Source organism: Budorcas taxicolor, chromosome 15 (assembly GCF_023091745.1).
Source record: "Budorcas taxicolor isolate Tak-1 chromosome 15, Takin1.1, whole genome shotgun sequence".
NCBI classification, from domain to species: Eukaryota; Metazoa; Chordata; class Mammalia; order Artiodactyla; family Bovidae; genus Budorcas; species Budorcas taxicolor.
This window is the reverse complement of record NC_068924.1, coordinates 34,408,484-34,426,297: the sequence shown is the minus strand read 5'-3', so window position 1 is coordinate 34,426,297 and position 17,814 is coordinate 34,408,484. Positions and strand designations below refer to the sequence as shown.

The 17,814-nt window shown below is 51.2% G+C and overlaps 1 protein-coding gene across 1 annotated transcript in view; it reads left to right on the top strand.

Moving 5' to 3' along the window:
* The first annotated feature begins 3,826 nt into the window (after nucleotides 1-3,826).
* The window catches only part of OTOG (otogelin), an 82,006-nt gene continuing 68,018 nt past the window's right edge, over nucleotides 3,827-17,814 (top strand). Inside the window, exons 1-15 of the mRNA XM_052652980.1 lie at nucleotides 3,827-3,923; nucleotides 4,362-4,422; nucleotides 4,588-4,648; nucleotides 7,409-7,487; nucleotides 8,395-8,487; nucleotides 8,655-8,809; nucleotides 11,280-11,398; nucleotides 12,840-13,045; nucleotides 13,881-14,011; nucleotides 14,278-14,384; nucleotides 14,784-14,893; nucleotides 15,285-15,413; nucleotides 16,274-16,382; nucleotides 16,648-16,694; nucleotides 17,176-17,321. Of these exons, the coding sequence (XP_052508940.1) occupies nucleotides 3,827-3,923; nucleotides 4,362-4,422; nucleotides 4,588-4,648; nucleotides 7,409-7,487; nucleotides 8,395-8,487; nucleotides 8,655-8,809; nucleotides 11,280-11,398; nucleotides 12,840-13,045; nucleotides 13,881-14,011; nucleotides 14,278-14,384; nucleotides 14,784-14,893; nucleotides 15,285-15,413; nucleotides 16,274-16,382; nucleotides 16,648-16,694; nucleotides 17,176-17,321 (1,650 nt within the window). The remainder of the gene's footprint in view (nucleotides 3,924-4,361; nucleotides 4,423-4,587; nucleotides 4,649-7,408; nucleotides 7,488-8,394; nucleotides 8,488-8,654; nucleotides 8,810-11,279; nucleotides 11,399-12,839; nucleotides 13,046-13,880; nucleotides 14,012-14,277; nucleotides 14,385-14,783; nucleotides 14,894-15,284; nucleotides 15,414-16,273; nucleotides 16,383-16,647; nucleotides 16,695-17,175; nucleotides 17,322-17,814) is intronic.

Genomic DNA, 17,814 nt, shown 5'->3' with positions numbered 1-17,814 from the left:
CCTTGCTGGTCTGGTGGCTAGGATTCCTGGTTTTCACCCAGGCTACCCAGATTCAGTTCCTGGGCAGGGAATGAAGCTCTCGTTTCAGGCCACCAGTCTCTGCTGCCCCACCCAGATCAGGTCTAGTGCTGGGCTGCAAAGATAGTGACGCACTACGCCTGAGACAGACTGAGAGCACAGAGAGGGTGAGGGTGATAAAGACAGCTGTGAATGGAAAGAGTGGGCACCTTTAATTACAAATTTGTTTACTTGTTTCTGCATTCCACCCAGGGCGAGGGCCTGCCCTGTTTGCACCACGTCAAAGGGGAGGGGACAGGAGATGGACTGCAGTCCAAATCAGCAAATTACTGTAATTTCAGAGGCACCTAGAGACCCCATCCTTTGCAGCCCACCCGCAATAGCTGAAGTTTTGCCAGCAGACTGTTTTTATTTGTCTAAATTATGACCTAATTTGAGATGTAAATCCTTTCTGAAAAAGAACCTTAAAATAGCATCCATATTCTCCCCTTAGTATTAATTAGTTATGTCAGAGATAAAAAGACTTCTGAGATTTTCAAAGGTCTAGGAAATGTGCACAAAATAAATTCCCCTCCAACTGACTTTTTTGACTTTCTGCATTTCATAACTATGTCATATGGCTATTTATTTCATGTATAGACTTCAGGCAGAGCAGCAAATGCCCTTATGATGGTGAATGACATCCATTGACACCCCAATCTTTCTTTTACCTGAACACTGCCCACACAGATGCTCTTCTCTAAATGCTTCCCTTTTGGTTTTAGGGACAAAACTGAGTCCTGGTTCTCCTTTCCCATTGATACCGGGCCCAAGCTCATACTGCTTGCTGTACAACAGACCAATAAATTGATAGATGACTTGTTGGGGACTTTATTTGTAAAGCCAGCAGACCAAGAAGATGGTGGACTAGAGTTCCAAAGAACCATCTTCCCTGAGTTAGAATTCAGGCTTCTTTTATACTGAAAGAAGAAGCAGGCATCTTTTATACTAAAGAGAGAGGGAGTGTGGTTGGATGTTGCAAACTTCTTAATGCTGGAATCCTTTGTTCTTATAGCTGTTCACATAGCTTGGTTCTCAACGTTCCTGTAAGCATCAAACAAGACAAATGTTATTCTCTGTTCTGAAACTTTTATCTCTGTATAAGTGGGAAAGTATTAGACCTTTAATGGTCAGAGCCCTGAAAATGGGTTATCATGTATATTTCACGCTATTGGCTACATTTTTGACTTAGAGCAAAAGCAGAATCAGTTCAGTTCAGTTCATTTCAGTTCAGTCGCTCAGTCATGTCCGACTCTTTGCGACCCCGTGAATTGCAGCACGCCAGGCCTCCCTGTCCATCACCATCTCCCGGAGTTCACTCAGACTCACGTCCATCGAGTCCGTGATGCCATCCAGCCATCTCATCCTCTGTCGTCCCGTTCTCCTCCTGCCCCCAATCTCTCCCAGCATCAGAGTCATTTCCAATGAGTCAACTCTTTGCATGAGGTGGCCAAAGTACTGGAGCTTCAGCTTTAGCATCTTTCCTTCCAAAGAAATCCCAGGGTTGATCTCCTTCAGAATGGACTGGTTGGATCTCCTTGCAGTCCAAGGGACCCTCAAGAGTCTTCTCCAACACCACAGTTCAAAAGCATCAATTCTTCAGCACTCAGCCTTCTTCACAGTCCAACTCTCACATCCATACATGACCACAGGAAAAACCATAGCCTTGACTAGACGGACCTTAGTTGGCAAAGTAATGTCTCTGCTTTTGAATATACTGTCTAGGTTGGTCATAACTTTTCTTCCAAGAAGTAAGCGTCTTTTAATTTCATGGCTGCAGTCACCATCTGCAGTGAGTTTGGAGCCCAAAAAAATAAAGTCTGACACTGTCTCTACTGTTTCCCCATCTATTTCCCATGAAGTGATGGGACCAGATGCCATGATCTTCATTTTCTGAATGTTGAGCTTTAAGCCAACTTTTTCACTCTCCTCTTTCACTTTAATCAAGAGGCTTTTTAGCTCCTCTTCACTTTCTGCCATAAGGATGGTGTCATCTGCATATCTGAGGTTATTGATATTTCTCCGGGCAATCTTGATTCCAGCTTGTGTTTCTTCCAGTCCAGCGTTTCTCATGATATACTCTGCATATAAGTTAAATAAGCAGGGTGACAACATACAGCCTTGATGTACTCCTTTTCCTATTTGGAACCAGTCTGTTCTTCCCTGTCCAATTCTAACTGTTGCTTCCTGAGCTGCATACAGATTTCTCAAGAGGCAGGTGAGGTGGTCTGGTATTCCCATCTCTTTCAGAATTTTCCACAGTTTATTGTGATCCACACAGTCAAAGGCTTTGGCATAGTCAACAAAGCAGAAATAGATGTTTTTCTGGAACTCTCTTGCTTTTTCCATGATCCAGCAGATGTTGGCAATTTGATCTCTGGTTCCTCTGCCTTTTCTAAAACCAGCTTGAACATCAGGGAGTTCACGGTTCACGTATTGCTGAAGTCTGGCTTGGAGAATTTTGAGCATTACTTTACTAGCGTGTGAGATGAGTGAATACAAAGGTTAAAGTAAAGGAAACAGATTCAATACGGAGTCAGATTTGTCCTTCCCTACTACACCATGAATGTTCCTTTTCAAGCTTTCTCTAAGACAATCTCGCTTTCACCCATTCCTTAACTGGTGTTCTTTAAGGTTCCGTCCTTGGCTTTTTCCTCTTCATGGGCTGTTTCCTAAGCCCATGGCTTCAAATACGCTGTGTGGAGATAGCTATCCATGCTTTATTTACCACTGTGTTTCCAGAACAGTGTGTGGCGAGGAGTAGATGCTCAATAGACTTGTTGACAGGATGAATGAATAAGGGCATCCCAGATATACACCTCTGCCCAGGGGCCTATGAAGGCTAACACTATCATCATCACCATCTACAAGGCCTGGCGTCTGGTTGGTGTTCTAACACTTAGTTGGCCAAGTGAAAAATGCAAAGTTTCCCAAGGCTCTCAGGCCCACATTTCTACCATTCCAAAATTTTTCCTGGGCAAAGTGTATCTTATTCACAAAACTAAAGTTGTTTTTGTCAAAGTCAGGCCTCGATGGGACCAATAATATCTCAGTGTAAGGCATTTCTGTTAGTCAACATATCCTGAACTAGGGGGGGCCTGAGCTAGTGCTGGACACACAGAGGACTAAGGCATGATTCAGCTCCTAGAGGTTGCATCCCTAGCTCAAAACTAGGGGTAGAGTGTGGTCTTGGGGACCCAGGAGGCTGTAGTGGGAAATGGTGTAAGCACAGCCTAGGACTCTGCAGGCCCGAGCCATGGTTCTGCCACTGACCATGAGTTGCACCTCCTGGGACCTCTGTAAAAGGAGTGCATAGGACCAGACTTATACCAGCATCTTGGGTCTCCAAGAACCCAGTAAGGAGCTTCCAGAACCCAGGTTCCTGAGCCAGGGATCTCTGAGGAGCAAGGGATGTTGGAAGCTGCACAGATGCCTGCCTCCTTGCTCCCCCAAGGGACTTAGCGCTGAGTGTGCTCTGAATCCAACCTCCCTCGGGGAAGGGCAGCCACAGGCCAAGAAAAACAAAGGCGGCCACCCCCAACCCCCCCCAACACCCGTCAGGCTCCTAAATTAGGGTAATAAGTTGGGCGGTCCTGTCTCTCTAGCTCTGGGCGGAGGCAAGTGCCTGGGAGGCGGAGCCAAGGGTATCCTGGGGCAAGAGAGCAAGAGGCCCGGCGGCTTCCAACCAGTGGAAGTGTGACTCTACCTTCGCCGGAGAGGCACTCGGACTCGGTCCTGCGCTCAGGCTTCCCAGTCCCCGCGCGCCCCTATGGGGGCCCCGGCGCCAGCGTTCTGCCTGCTCCTAGCTTGCGTCTGGCTGCCCCGGGGTGAGCCAGCAGGGGAGTTTCTGCCACTGCAGTCTCTTGGTGAGAGAGCTGTGGACTAGGGGAGGCCCGGAACCTGGGAGAACGTTTAGAGGGACAGACTTGGGCCAGCTGGAGAGAGGGGAAAGAAAGAAGGTTTGAGGGAAGGCAGGGGGACAGCCAGGGAGTGGGTCCAGGGAGCGGGACCGCAGAAGGAAGGAAAGGCCAGCCGCAGTCAGGGGAATGGCTCTCAAACTGGGCAGCGTGGAAGAGATCCAAGAAGGGGGAACCAGAGAGAACTGGGGCACAGGGTAAGAAGGAGGAGGGAGACCCTTGTTGGAAAAGAGTCCCCAGGGAGGGGGAGAAAGGATTTGAGAAGGCTGCAGGGAGAGAGAATGGGGGTGATGCTAGGTATGAGAGACGTTTCCCAGCAGGTGGGGAACGGGGTGAGAAGGGGTGGGAGGCATAACTTGAGTGGAGAGTAATCCCCCCACCCGCTATCCGCAGCACCCACACCCCGGGGCAATGCAGAGCTGCAGCCTGAGCCAGCCCAGGATCCCAGGTGAGTAGGCAAGAACTGGTAGCTACCCTGCTCACTGGTTTCATCTTCATTCCTGGCATGGGTGACCTCAGGGGTTAGCACAGGGGATGGGATGGGCCTGGGGGTGGTAGGGGGGCATGGCCCACTCCTCTCCCTTCACCCACACCAGGCTTGTTTCTCACCTAGCCACAGCCATCAGGAGGCAGCCCTTGCCATAGGGGATGCTGCCACGGTGATGGAAGGCCAGGTAAGGGGAGGCCTGGGGAACAGGGCGCTTCACTGGGCAGGGGCTTATTTCTGTCTGGTTTGAGGCTGTCTGGGAGCTTTTTAGGTGGCAGGAAGTATGTTTCTACAGTTATTCAAAAGGGAACCAACAAGATTCTTGGTATGTGTCTGAAGAATGCAAATTCATAGGATATTTCTACTTCCACTTTCCTAAACTCTTGGGGCGCTACAGCCAACTTTTGTTTATTTATAAATTGTGTTTTAGAGGAAGAGGGCACAGAGTCGCCATTGGGAGACAGCTGAGCTCTTTCCTTTCCTGGGTGAAAGCGGGAAGATGAGGGTTTGGGAGAGTGGAGTTCTCTGTTCCCTGCCTGGCCTAAACCCTGTCAGAGGTCCCTCTTCATCCCCTGAGCAGCGCCCCAGCAATGATGCTTTGAGGGGAGAGACAGAACTGGGTCCCCTGGTGGGGCCTGCAAGGAAGGGTTGGTTGAGAAGCAGAGCCATCCTCTAAGTCCTGACCATTCTCTGTTGCCCACCTTCTCCAGGTCCTCTGTGCTTTATTACTTTTTTGATTGAAGGATGATTTTCTGTCATACATCAGATCCTCTGTACTTTAGGAAGAGGTGGTGCTTTTCTCTATTTGCCAAACTTTGGTCGGTCTCTGGATCAAGTGACTCAGGTTCCTTTTCTAGTCCTGGCTTGTGTCTGTCTCCTTTCTACAACCACAAACATGATACAAATACAGCCCATCCGATAGCAGGTCTCCCAGAGAATCTTGAGCCTCAGTTCACACAACTTGGCCCTTGGGATCTGCTCTGGGGAGCTCCTTGTGCCAGCAGGATGGAAGCATCTTTTATAATAGAAAACAGTGTGTCCCAAATACCTGCCCTTTTGAAATAGATATGAAGATCCCAAGGAAGGAGGAGGCATGCTTACTTTTGAATGTCTGGATTATGTGGGGGTTTTGTATCTTTTTTTCCCATTTCTCCAGGCCCCAGATTGAACTGAAAGATAATGTCGTCATTCTTTTTATTTAGTTTTTATTTTATTTTTAAAGTGTTTTCATCATTCTTTTTATGGATGGGGACACTGAGGCAGGTGGATGGTTTGCCGGACCCTTAGGGCACAGGCAGATCAAGGTCTTCTAGCTAGCATGTTCTACCGCGTCATAAATGCCCCCACTGGACTCCAGCGATCCCTGTATTTTAGTGGGGTAGTGATCCTCCTACCCAAGCACTTCATTCCCCTAGAGGGCTTCTTTCCTTGCTGGATTCCAGGGTAGGCCTCCCCTTCTTTTCCTTGGGGAAGCATCCAGACCAGGCAACCCCAGTAGGTTTCTCACATTACTCCTTAGAACAAACAAGGGGTTAGAATGGCCGTCCTTGAAGGCAACTGGAGTTGGAGGAGGCTGGGCAGGAATAAGGCTACTTAAAAAGTGGCCTGTCACTTGGTCCTGTGATTTAATGTATTAATAAAGAAGCACAAATATTACCATTACTCATTTTTATAAAATATTTGATCACTGCATTGCAATATGTTTGATTTCCTTTATAATCTTATGTTTTATTTTATGTATTTAGAAACATCTGTTGCAAGAAGGGGCCCATAATTGTCACTAGATTGTCAGAGGGATTCATGGCATAAAAATGATTAAGAACTCCCCATCTATACTGAAGATGAATCATTTGGAAAGGATTTAAATTCTTCTCCAGAAATGGCCTCGATTCGTTGCAGCACAGGCCAGGCAGGAGGTGGAGAGATACAACCCACAGGAAGGACAAAGAGCTGGGGTTGGGCTCCAGGGACCAAGGGTTCTAAATACTTCTGTGTTTCTAGTCTTTTCTAGACCCTGGGGACTTAGCCCAGGGGTGAGGAGGTGACAGTGAGGGAGAAAATACATGAGACAAACACCCTCAGTGTGGTTAGTGCCTTGTCAGCCCTGTGAGCAAGATCACGTGCACCTGTTCCCTGTACTTGGGCCAGGCTGGGCCCTGAGTCCCAGAAGTTGTACAAATGAGAGGACTTAGGCCCTGAGAGTGAGGATCCTACTGTGCCAAGGGTCCCAGTCCTAGGTGACATTAGACCCTCAGGCTGGAGTGCTGAGAGGGACTGAACACAGTGAAATGATGTTCGGGAAAGTCCTGATTTCAGATGTTCATATCTCAGGAGACCATGGGATGGGGTTTCTGGTCTGGGAAACAGGATCTCAGCGGGGCTTTGCCTTTGTCCTCAGACGTGTGGTATCGGGGAGAGTTCTGACTTGGACGAGTTCTGAGAATGGCGGGTTGTGATCCGTGAGGCATTTTTTTGTTGATAGAGCCCAAAGACTGAGTTGGGGTGGGGGATGTTCCCCTGCCCTGGATTGAGGGGCTGCCTTTGTTTCCCAGCTCTGCCCCGTATGGTTTCTGTGGTGAGGAGGTGTGTTTGTTCTCCAGACAAGAGGGTTTTGTGCTGGGCTGTGGAGCATACAAAGGTGTACTAGGGAGGGAGTCGGGGGAGGCCAGGGGACACTGGGGAGGGGGGAGGGGGGGTTGTGTTCAGGCTACAGGCCTCCCCAGCCTGCCAGTGAGATGCCACTCGGGAGGGTGTAAAGCAGGCCTCACGCTACCTGAAAATCCTGCCTCCAGGCTTCTCAGAGTTGGGCTGGGTAACTGGGGCACCCAGCAGCAGAGGGCCTGCCCCCCTCCAGGTAGTGAACAGGAAGGGCTGTGACCTCCAGGAAGCCTGCCATCCCTGAGGTCAGCCCTTCATTGAATTCTTTTCCGTCTCCTCTCTGTAAAAGGAGGAAGCTGAAGTCCTGGACTCCTTGGCTATGTCTTCCTGGGAAAGGCGGCTCCATCGGGCCAAATGTGCACCGTCTTGTAAGTGACCCTCCTTTCCTGGGGCTCGTGGGAGGCCCTTGCCTGCAAAAAGGCCCGTGAGGGAAGCCCGGGACTTGTCTTGGGGCCTCCTGGGACCTCTTTTCCCTGCAGGGGTCCTCTTTCCACCATCCCCAGCCCCAGCGTCCAGCTCTACTCTGCTTTCTCCTTCCTGCCCGAGGAGTGTCCCGTTCTCACGACCACGCCCCTGCGGCTGTCCCCCCTCACACTGTCTGACTCCAGTGAGGCTGAGCTTCTTGTTTAGTGGTGGTTCTCCCCCTGGATCTCACTCTGTGTCTGTGGCCTCTCTCTACTATTTTGTGGGCTCTCCCCTCACCTGGTCTCTGTCTGTGGTCCCTCTTCTCACACTGTGGCTCCCTCCCTCGCCACACGCCACCCTGCTTTGTCCTCTCATCCTCGGCGGCCTTCCTTTTTACTACATTCCAAGGGCGAGGCCCCTCCGCTTCCCTTGGTTTACGCTATGGACTCTTCCCCTAAGCTTATGGAGCGATGAGGAAGAGCAGTCCATGAAAAGCTCTGGGCAGGCTCCTGCTCACCCCTCACGCTCCGTGTTCACAGCTTTGATGCCTTGCCTGGTGGCCAGGAACTTTTAGCTTAGGAAACTGAAGGCCTAGGTGGGGCTGGCCTGGGGCCATTGATACCTACCGAAGGTCAGTACTCAGACTTCACGGCCTATTAGGGAGAGGGTGGGGCAGCTGTCCGAGGCACCCTGCTCCTGCCCCATCAAAGCCAGCTCCTGAGGTAAGTTGGAGCTCGCTGTGATGGGGATCTGAGTTCCATGTCGCTCTGGGAGAGCGGGGGCCTGGGGTCCCATCGTGACGGAGGTGCTGCGTCAGTGGATTCTGCCATTCTCAGCTTGATGGGGCGATGCCTTGCGTCCCTCTTGCAGACTTGTTCTCCTGCTTTAATGGGGGCGAATGTGTGCACCCGGCCTTCTGTGACTGCAGGCGCTTCAATGCTACCGGGCCGCGCTGCCAGATGGGTGAGTCTGGACTCCAGTCCGCCTCTGGGAGGGGCCACAGGTTTAAGAAAATCTGTGGACCTGAGACTCAGGGGTCTGGCCTAGAGGGAGTGGGCACGGAACCCACTAGCCTTGGGCTCAGTGTCCACTGCTGCTGCACAGAGATGCCATTTTTGTCCCTGGCTCAGTGTACAATGCCGGCCCTGAGAGAGACAGCATCTGCCGGGCGTGGGGACAGCATCACGTGGAGACGTTTGATGGCCTCTACTACTACCTGTCTGGGAAGGGCAGCTACACTCTGGTGGGGCGCCATGAACCTGAGGGGCAGATCTTCTCAGTCCAGGTGAGGTGTTCACTGCCCCCTGCCTGTCCGGGAGGGTTCCTCTAGGCCCTGAAGGCTTGGCTGGCCTGGGCTCTGCTCGGCAGAGTTAAAGAGGCTGGCACTTTCCTTCACCCTCCCAGCTCCTGCCCAGGGCTTCTGCACCTGGAGGCAGCTGAAGGCTCCCTGGTTCTCACTCAACCACTCACTTCTGGTTGCCCCTGGCCACTCATTCACTTAGTCTCTCATTCACCAAGTATTTATTAAGTCCATAATTATACTCTTTTCCTGGCACAAAGCCTGGTGCTGGCCCTGTGGACAGCACCTCAGATGTGGTCTCTGTCCTCACATAACTTACAGTCTAATGGGAAAACAGACATCAAGTCAAATGAATCATTTCAAGTGTCACTGAGTGCAATAGAGGAGAATGTCAAACGGTTAGAAGAGCATGTGATGGAAACCTAACCTTGCCTGTTGGGAAAGATGGTGGTCAGGGAGGGCTTCCTGCTGCAGGAAGTGATATTTACGTTGATATTTGAAGAATGAATTAGAGCTAGACAAGTGAAGGGGTAGGGACAGACAGGAGAACACTCTAGGTCAAAGGAACACTGGATGCTGTGGTATGAACCTTAGATAAGAAAGAGTGTGGTGCCACAGAGGAAATGGTAGAGGTCCTGAGTGACTCAGCTTAGGGTGACCTCTTCTAAGACTTTTTGCATGCTCTGACCTCCTGAGTGGGCTCAGGGGCTCCTTTCTGTGGAACCAGAGTTCCACACCATTACCCTATCATTGTGTTTCTTTTACAAAAATCTGTTTCTGGGTTGGTCTCCTCTTCAGATGTAAGTTTTCTAGGCAGGGATCGTGTCTTTTCCATTGCTGTTCCCAGTACCTGGATTAATGCTCAGTAAAAGCTTGTCTTGTGTATGAACACATGTGAGAGTCACAGTCTCATGGTCAGACAGATTTGATTTTCACATTTACCCTGTGTGTCAAGTGGGCAGTCACCTGTAGGTATAGTCTCTACCTGGAGAAGAGTCTAGCTGGGGAGGCTGCTCTGCTGGAGGGCACCTTGGCCAGCGTGGAGTTAGGCTGAGAGGTTGGGAGATGGGGGAGAGCATGGTGCTCAGTGTCACCCCTCTGCCAGCTGGGTGTGCCCCTTCTGTCTCAGGCATAGCCCTGCCAAGGGACTGTCTGGGGGCCAGGCCCTGGATGGACCGGGAACCCTGACCGTCTTCACCTTAGAGTATCATGGGTATCACACATCATGACTGTATCATTTCATGGTGGCTCAGATGGTAAAAAAAAAAAAAAAAAAAAAAAAAATCTGCCTGCAATGCATGAGACCCAGGTTTGATTCCTAGGTTGGAAAGACTCCCTGGAGAAGGGAATGGCAACCCACTCCAGTATTCTTGCCTGGAGAATTCCATGGACAGAGGAACCTGGTGAGCTATGGTTCATGGGGTCAAAAAGAGTTGGACATGAATGAGTGACTAACACACAGGTGTTATGATTACGTAGACCAGTGGGGTGCCAATTCATGAGTTATGAAATGAATAAGTAATAAGTCATAACCAGCATTAAAAAAAAGACAAAATAGAATATAAATAGAAAATATTATAGGAATGCTTTGCACATTAATAGTGGTGAATATTATTTTGTAAAACTTTTTATTTTATTTAATTTATATGTGTATATATTTCTCACTATGGGTCATGGTCGCAAAAGTTTGAAAAATATTTAGGCTATGGAATGGCTTTCACAGGTCCTACTTTTAGTTGAAATGGCTCCAGCCTGCCTAACCATGTTTAACAATAATCTAGTGGAAGGTTTGTTCACTCATGGGATGGATTTTCACATTTGGCAGAGATACATTTCAGACTTTTCCCTAAACTCTGCGAGCCCCTGCCTGCTTTCCTTGGGTCCTGTGGCTTTGGAGGTGTAGGTTCTGTCTGAGCCGGGGCAGAGGAGACGCGCATGTGTCAGGCAACTCAGGAGTGATATGTGTGTGTGGGGGACAGCTAAGCCGCCTCTACCAGGGTGGTGGTAGGAGTGTGTGTTTATAGTGTGAGCATTGAGAGTGCCCTGTGATGTACCTATTTGAGATGTGTGTTGTGTTCATTATGAGTGTGAGATGGTGTGAGTGTATAACTGGGCCTTCAATCTGATGGGATAAGCTGGGGTGGATAAACAAAAAAGTCCGGAAATAGAGACAGCACAGTTGGATTGGAATCCTGGCTGTGTGTGTGTTACCCGTGTCACTTCACCTCTCTGAGCACGAGCCACCTCCTCTCTGAGGTGCAGGTAAAGATAGCTCTGACCTCCCTGTGGTGCTGTGGGGCCTGGGAGAGATGACAGAGGACAGGTGCTTGGCATGCAGCGGGCAGGCAGTCCAGCATTGGTGGGAGCTCAACAGGGTGCCTCTGGGCCCATAGCCGAAGCTGGGGGCCAGGTTAGTGGCAGGTGGTTGCACAGTGGCCTCTGAAATCCCCTCCAGGTGCACAACGACCCGCAGTGCGGCTCCTTCCCCTACACCTGCTCCAGGTCGGTCAGCCTCTTCTTTGCGGGCGAGCAGGAGATCCAGCTGGCCAAGGAGGTCACCCGTGGAGGCGTGAGGTAACTCCAACACCTTCTGCCCTGAGCTCCCCTACTCCCTGGCATGGGTGGTGGGAGAAGGCTGAGCATCTGCCCTTCTCGAGTTGTTTTCTAGGGGCAAACAAAATCTCCACCACTATGGCAGAAACATACTGGCAGGTCAGCTGGGATACAGAAAGACGAGTCCCTCATGATTTTCTGGAACTCTCAGGCCCTGTGGGTTTCCAGACAATGCATTCTCAGGCAATAAGCGAAGTTTCCCAGAGCTGTATAGGCATTATTAACGGGTTTTTGCTTTCACAAGTTGAAGGAAATCTTCCTGAATGTATCCTACATAGTTCAAGCCTCATCAGAGCAGACTTTGAGTACACTTTCACCCTTTTCTGATGGCATGGGGTCATTTGAATGTCACTTACCTTGTTGGGACCTCAGGGATGACTGAGGGACTATTTAAGGGGTGAAGTCCCAGCCTCCTACATCAAAAGTCCCCAGACTGTGGTCCTTTCGGAAATCTTTCTTGCATCTCTTCTTCACTGGCCTCTCCTTCCTTGGCTGTCCACTGCCACTTCATCTTGCTGTCAGGGGGGCCCTCCTGCACTGACCCTTATCCCTTTCTCATTTCCTGCTTCAGACCTGGAAACTGGGTAACCAAACTTTCTCGTGCTGAGTGCAGAATTGAAGATCCAAAGTGTTTCCCTGTGAATGAAGCCTTGGTAGATGGCTCTTTTGGTTCCAGCTTTGACTGGTTAGACACTCCTTTTGCTTTCTTCCTGATTTTCAGCTGTGTTAATGTTGCCAAATTCCAGATTGGCTAGGAGAGTCTGTGCCAGTAAAATGGGAGGATATCAAGATTGCCGGAGCCCTGAACTCTTTCCTTCATGTCCTGTTTGTCTTCTCTCTTGGCTTTTTCTTTGTCTCTTCCAACTCCTTTCTGGCTTCCCACCAAAAATATAAGCAAAGTGGATGTCTGTTTATACCATCACTCCTGTCTAGGAAAAGGAACTGGCAATTTCAGTCACTCTAAGATTTATTCCTGCCAGGGAAATTGCAGTTTTATTTTTTAAGTATTATTTTCTGCTTAACTAACTGCCCTTTATTGAAATACCATCAATAAAATATATGTTAATAATTTTTGTATAAAAAGTCGCCACTATTAGTGCTCAAAATCTCATGATTGTCCTCACTGTGATACCAGATATCAAGGGAAATTATAGTTTTGAAAAACAACTTTAAAACTCTGAAAACCAAGGAACCCCTTTCTAACTATGGACTTCTAAGCACCCAAGAAGTCAGGGGAAAGGAAAATAGGGGCCTGAGACCCTGTGGTGTCGGTGGCCAGGGGCTGAGGCTGATCCTGTGCACATGGTGGGCCCTGCGGGTAGAGGATGGTGGTCCCCTGGTGAAGGGCCTGGGCTGGTGGAGGTGATGTGGATGCCCTGAAGCTCTGGGCTGTATCCTGCAGGCTCCAGCTGCCTCAAGTGATGGGGAACCTGCGTCTACAACAGCTTGCTGGCTATGTCCTCGTGCGGCATCAGTCAGCCTTCACGCTTGCCTGGGATGGCACCTCAGCTGTTTACATTAAAATGAGTCCAGAGTTCCTAGGCTGGACCCATGGGCTGTGTGGGAACAACAATGCCGACCCCCAGGATGACCTGGTGACCAGCTATGGTGAGGCGCAGGCCAGGTGGCCTCCAAAGGGGTTTTGGTCAGGGTGGGGGATAGGCTGGGCTGGGAGGAGTGGGAAGGGACTTGGCACAGAACCTTGGGGTCATGGTATAAGACTGGGGGGAGGTCAGAGGCCTCTTCCAAGTCTGTTTTAACCTGGTTTCCGCATTTTCCTCTGGACCTCAGTTTCCTCATTTGTAAAATAGCTGTAATGAGAATTTCTACTTAGGTTGCGTGAGGATCTAATGGACACTTTGCCAGGTGATGCTGGCCCTGCAAGGTGTCTTGGGGATGGAGGGGCTGAGGGGACTGCAGGGTGCAGGGGCCAGAGGGAGCCAGGGAGAAAAAAGTTCCAGCTAGAGAGGCAGGAAGTTAAAGTGAAGAGTTTAGACCAAATCATAGCAGCTCTGGCCAGAGAGAAAGTGACCTATGAGCAGCCACAGCACACTGAACACTTTACCCGTAGCGTCTTGTGTAGTCCTTGCAATAAATTCACAAGGGGATGGTTTTGCCCTATTCACACGTGGGAACCTCATGCTCAGAGAGGCATGAGAGCTTGTTCAGACTCACATGTTCATTCCCTCTTGATGGCATGGTGCTGCTTTTCTGAGTTTAGAGTGGCAGGGAGCCGCTCCCTGGAACCTTGAGGGTCTTGAGCATTCTTGACTATGCTTACCAAACAACTCTTTCAGGAGAATGGCTCTGTCGGGAAATGCAGACTGAGATGGTAGCTCAGGAGGCTGGTTTTTCAATGCCTTGCCTTTCTCTTGGCATCTCTTCGGCTCCACCTGCTTCCCCTCTGGCCCCCACCTGCGGTCATGCTTCTTCTGCCCTACAGGGAAGCTGACGGATGATGTGGCGGAGTTCGTGCACAGCTGGCAGGAGCAGGCTCCCAACCAGCCTCCAGGTCCCACAATCTCCTCCCTGCCCCGCCCCCCATGCCTGCAGCAGAGCCCGGGAACCATGCAGGTGTGGCTCCTGGGCTGACCCCCCCTACTCCGGCCCCCTAACCCCAACCCTAGTGTCTGGCTTAGGTTGGTTCCCTGTCTACTTCTTGGATAGTCACTGGCTGCAGGGGACCAAGGTTGTTGGTGTCCACACCCCTTCCGTCTCCTCTCCATCCTCCTCCTTCTCTCCCTCGGGCCCAAGTTGGGGTGCTTCATGGGACTGGTGAAGTCAAAGGGCTGTGTGTGGCCCTGCCAGCCTCCAGCTCTGGCTCCTGGCCCACACCCCAGGGTGTGTATGACCGCTGTGAGGCACTGCTGCGACCCCCCTTTGACACCTGCCATGCCTACGTCAGCCCTCTGCCCTTCATGGCCAGCTGTACCAGCGATCTCTGCCAGTGAGTGGGGACCCAGGAGCGAGGGTGGTACTGGGCTGTGGGGAGACCTCTCCCAGTAGTGGGTGAGGGCTCAGCACGTGGGCCACTGAGCTTGATCCCAGGCAGTAACAGATATGCTTCCCAAAGTTCTGAAATGCTTACATATCTGCATGGGTGGGATAGACCATCCTCATTCAATCGAGGCCCAGAAATGGGGCCTGACCACCCCCGGGTCTCATCAGTCAGGGGCAATGCTGAGACAAGAGCCCAGATTTTCTGACCTCCAGTCTAGGGGTCTGTATACCTAGCTGCCTCCCCTGGCTCCCTTTCCCAGCTGTCGAGTCTGAGCCCTGGCAGACTCTATTGGGTGCTGGGGACTGGCTGCAGGTTGAATCTTATATCCTTGGCTTCCCTGCACAGATCATCAAGCGATGAAGCCACCTGGTGCCGGGCACTGGCAGAGTATGCACGGGCGTGTGCCCAGGCAGGTCGGCCGCTGCAGGGGTGGAGGAACCAGCTCCGGTCATGCAGTAGGTGCAGCCTGATTGTGGGCAGGGAGGGATACAGACAAGCTCTGTTCTGAGGCTGTGGGTGGCATTCCCAGGCCTCAAGTCAATGTCCTGTCCTGCTGAGAACCACAGTGATCAAGAGTATTAAGCCCTGAGGTTCCATCCCCATGAGACAGACGGGAAAACTGAGGCTCAGAGAGGGAGGGACTGACCTGGGGCCACCGAGCGTGATGAAAGTGACTCTCAGGGTCTCCCAGGTTCTCACTTATTTCCTGGTCACCCAGTGCTCCCACTGGGACCAAGAAAGCCCTCCTACCCCGACCCTAGGGCTTGGGTAGGCCCTGGTTGTGTCCTGGCAGAGCTGGGGCCAGAAGGGAGCGGGCAGGCCATACTATGCTGCCTTCTTTCCAAGTGGTGCTCTGCAAGGAGAAGGCCTTTGTCTACAACGAGTGTGTCGCCTGCTGCCCGGCCTCCTGCCAGCCGCGGACATCCTGTGTGGACAGCGAGATAGCCTGTGTGGACGGCTGCTACTGCCCTGACGGTATGCTAGTGGTTAAGTGGGTGCCCGGCAGCATTTCTCTGGCCTGGCATAGATGAGCATGAAGCCAGTGGTCAGAGCATGTCTGTTTGTAGAATGAAGGAAGGAAGGAAGAAACAATACATGAGCGAGTGAATGAATGGCTTAAGGGAGGTAAGGGTAGGGGCAGAGCCGTAGCTCTTGAAGATTCATCAGGATATTTAATTTCATTGAGACTGAGCTTTTTAAGGTGTGTAGATGGGGACAAGTTATTCAGTCATTCATTTATTCATTTATCACACATGTAGTTGTTTAAACTTTCATCCGTGTACTGCTTTTCATGGTGTATAAATCTGCAGCACATCTAATGGTGCAGAACTTGCTTGGTGAGGATGAGATAAAGAAATACCAAGATACAGTTGTTGACTTTAGGAATCTGAGTCTGGTTGCAGTGATGACACTTACACATATAACTCCAGTCTGAGGCATAATATGGTGAGGACCAGCTCAGGAGTTCAGACAAGAAAAGATACAGGAATTCATTTGTAGGGAGAGATTATCAGGGAAGGCTTCCTGGAGGAGGTGGCCCCTTAGCTGATTCTAGATACGGTGACAGGCTTCTGAGAGATGGAGAGGAGAAGCTAGTCAGCATGCACTTTGTGTGGGGTGAGTCGTTCTCAGAGCAAAGGTCTGGAGGTGGGATTATTTGCTCAAAGGGGATTCAGATCTGGCCTGAGCCATGCATTTACACTGGAGAAAGTTTGAAAGTGAGCTGGGTGGTGAGAGAGTGTGGATGAGTTGATTTTTATCACAGGCCCTGGAGAGCCATGATAGGTTTGTGAACAGGAGGAGGTGAGTTAAGTGGGCCTTTGCTATCACCCTAGGGCTGATCTTCGAGGACGGGGGCTGTGTGGCACCGGCTGAGTGTCCCTGTGAGTTCCATGGGACCCTGTACCCGACTGGCTCTGTGGTGAAAGAAGACTGCAATTCCTGGTCCGTGTCCACTGCTGGGGAGGGGAACGGTGACCTCTGGGGCTTTCCATCAGGGCTACCCCTCCACGGTCTAGGAGCCTGACCACATGGGGCACTCACTCAGCACCTCTGAGTCACAGATCTCATCAGATCCACTCTGTGGGTGGAATCTCCACCCATTTTAGAGCTGGGAAGACTGAGGGCTGGGAAGGAGCTCTGCAACCCTCTAGCATCTATCCTAGCCCTGAAGGGGTGAGTCCCTACTCCCTTGGCCTCTGTGTTTCAGCACATGCACTGCGGGCAAGTGGGTGTGCAGCACGTCCGTCTGCCCAGGTACGTCTGGCCCCACCTGGACTCCACCCCTTCTCTCAACCCCTCAGCTTTTAGGGCCGGGGAGCTCAGAGGGCCGGGCCTGCTGCTGGAGTGGGGCGCTCACTCAGTTCCATTGGCTCCGCCTGCCCCTCTTTGTGTTCTCAGAACTGCTCAAACTGATGAAGGGTTTTGTTCTGCCCTGGCAGGGAGGGTTTTTCATGGGGTCCCTCCTGAGTGTAGCGGGCTTGGACTGAGACTGGCCTCCATGCTCAGGGCCTGGTCTCCCATCAGAGGGAGAGGAGGGGACAGCTCCGTCTCTCTTCAGACAGACCTGGGGGACTTCTCCCCAGTAACCGGGGCTCTCAAAGGGAGGGCCAGGGCTCCAGGCACCCCCCTGATTCCTGAGGATGGGTGCCGTCTTCTCTGGGTGCTCAGAGCTGCAGGGCAGAGGCACACCCTGTGGGGCAGCCCCCCAGGTCAGCTGCCTCTCTCTGCCGCTCAGCTGAGTGTTCAGTGACTGGTGACATCCACTTCACGACCTTCGACGGCCGCCGCTACACATTCCCCGCCACGTGTCAGTACATCCTGGCCAAGAGCCGCTCCTCGGGCACCTTCACAGTGACGCTGCAGAACGCCCCGTGTGGCCTGGTAAGGGCTGGGACCCCAGGCTCCAGCCAGCCAGCTGCCCCTGACTGCCGCCTCCTAGAGAGGCTGGGGCTTTAGGGCAAGGGCTCAGGTCCTCCCACAGCCCCACCCTGCTGTCTGTTGTTTCTGGGCAGAGCCAGGGGACAGCAGACTGGGTTCTGGCTCCAGAGCATCTGTTGGCTGAGTCACTTCCCTGTCCTGGCCATCGTTGTTGTTTGTTTTTTTTTAATTTATTGAAATACATTTGATTTACAGTGTTGTGTTAATTTCTGATGTACAGCAAAGTGAGTCATTCTTTCTGGTTTTGTTTTCTAAATTTTACTGGAGTATAGTTGATACACAATGCTGTGATAGGTTCAGGTGTACAGCATCGTGATCCAGTTATACATATACATATATTCACTCTTTTTCAGATTCCTTTCCCATATAGGTTATTACAGATTATTGAGTAGAGTCCCCTGTGCTATGCAGTAGGTTCTTGTTGGTTACTGCATAT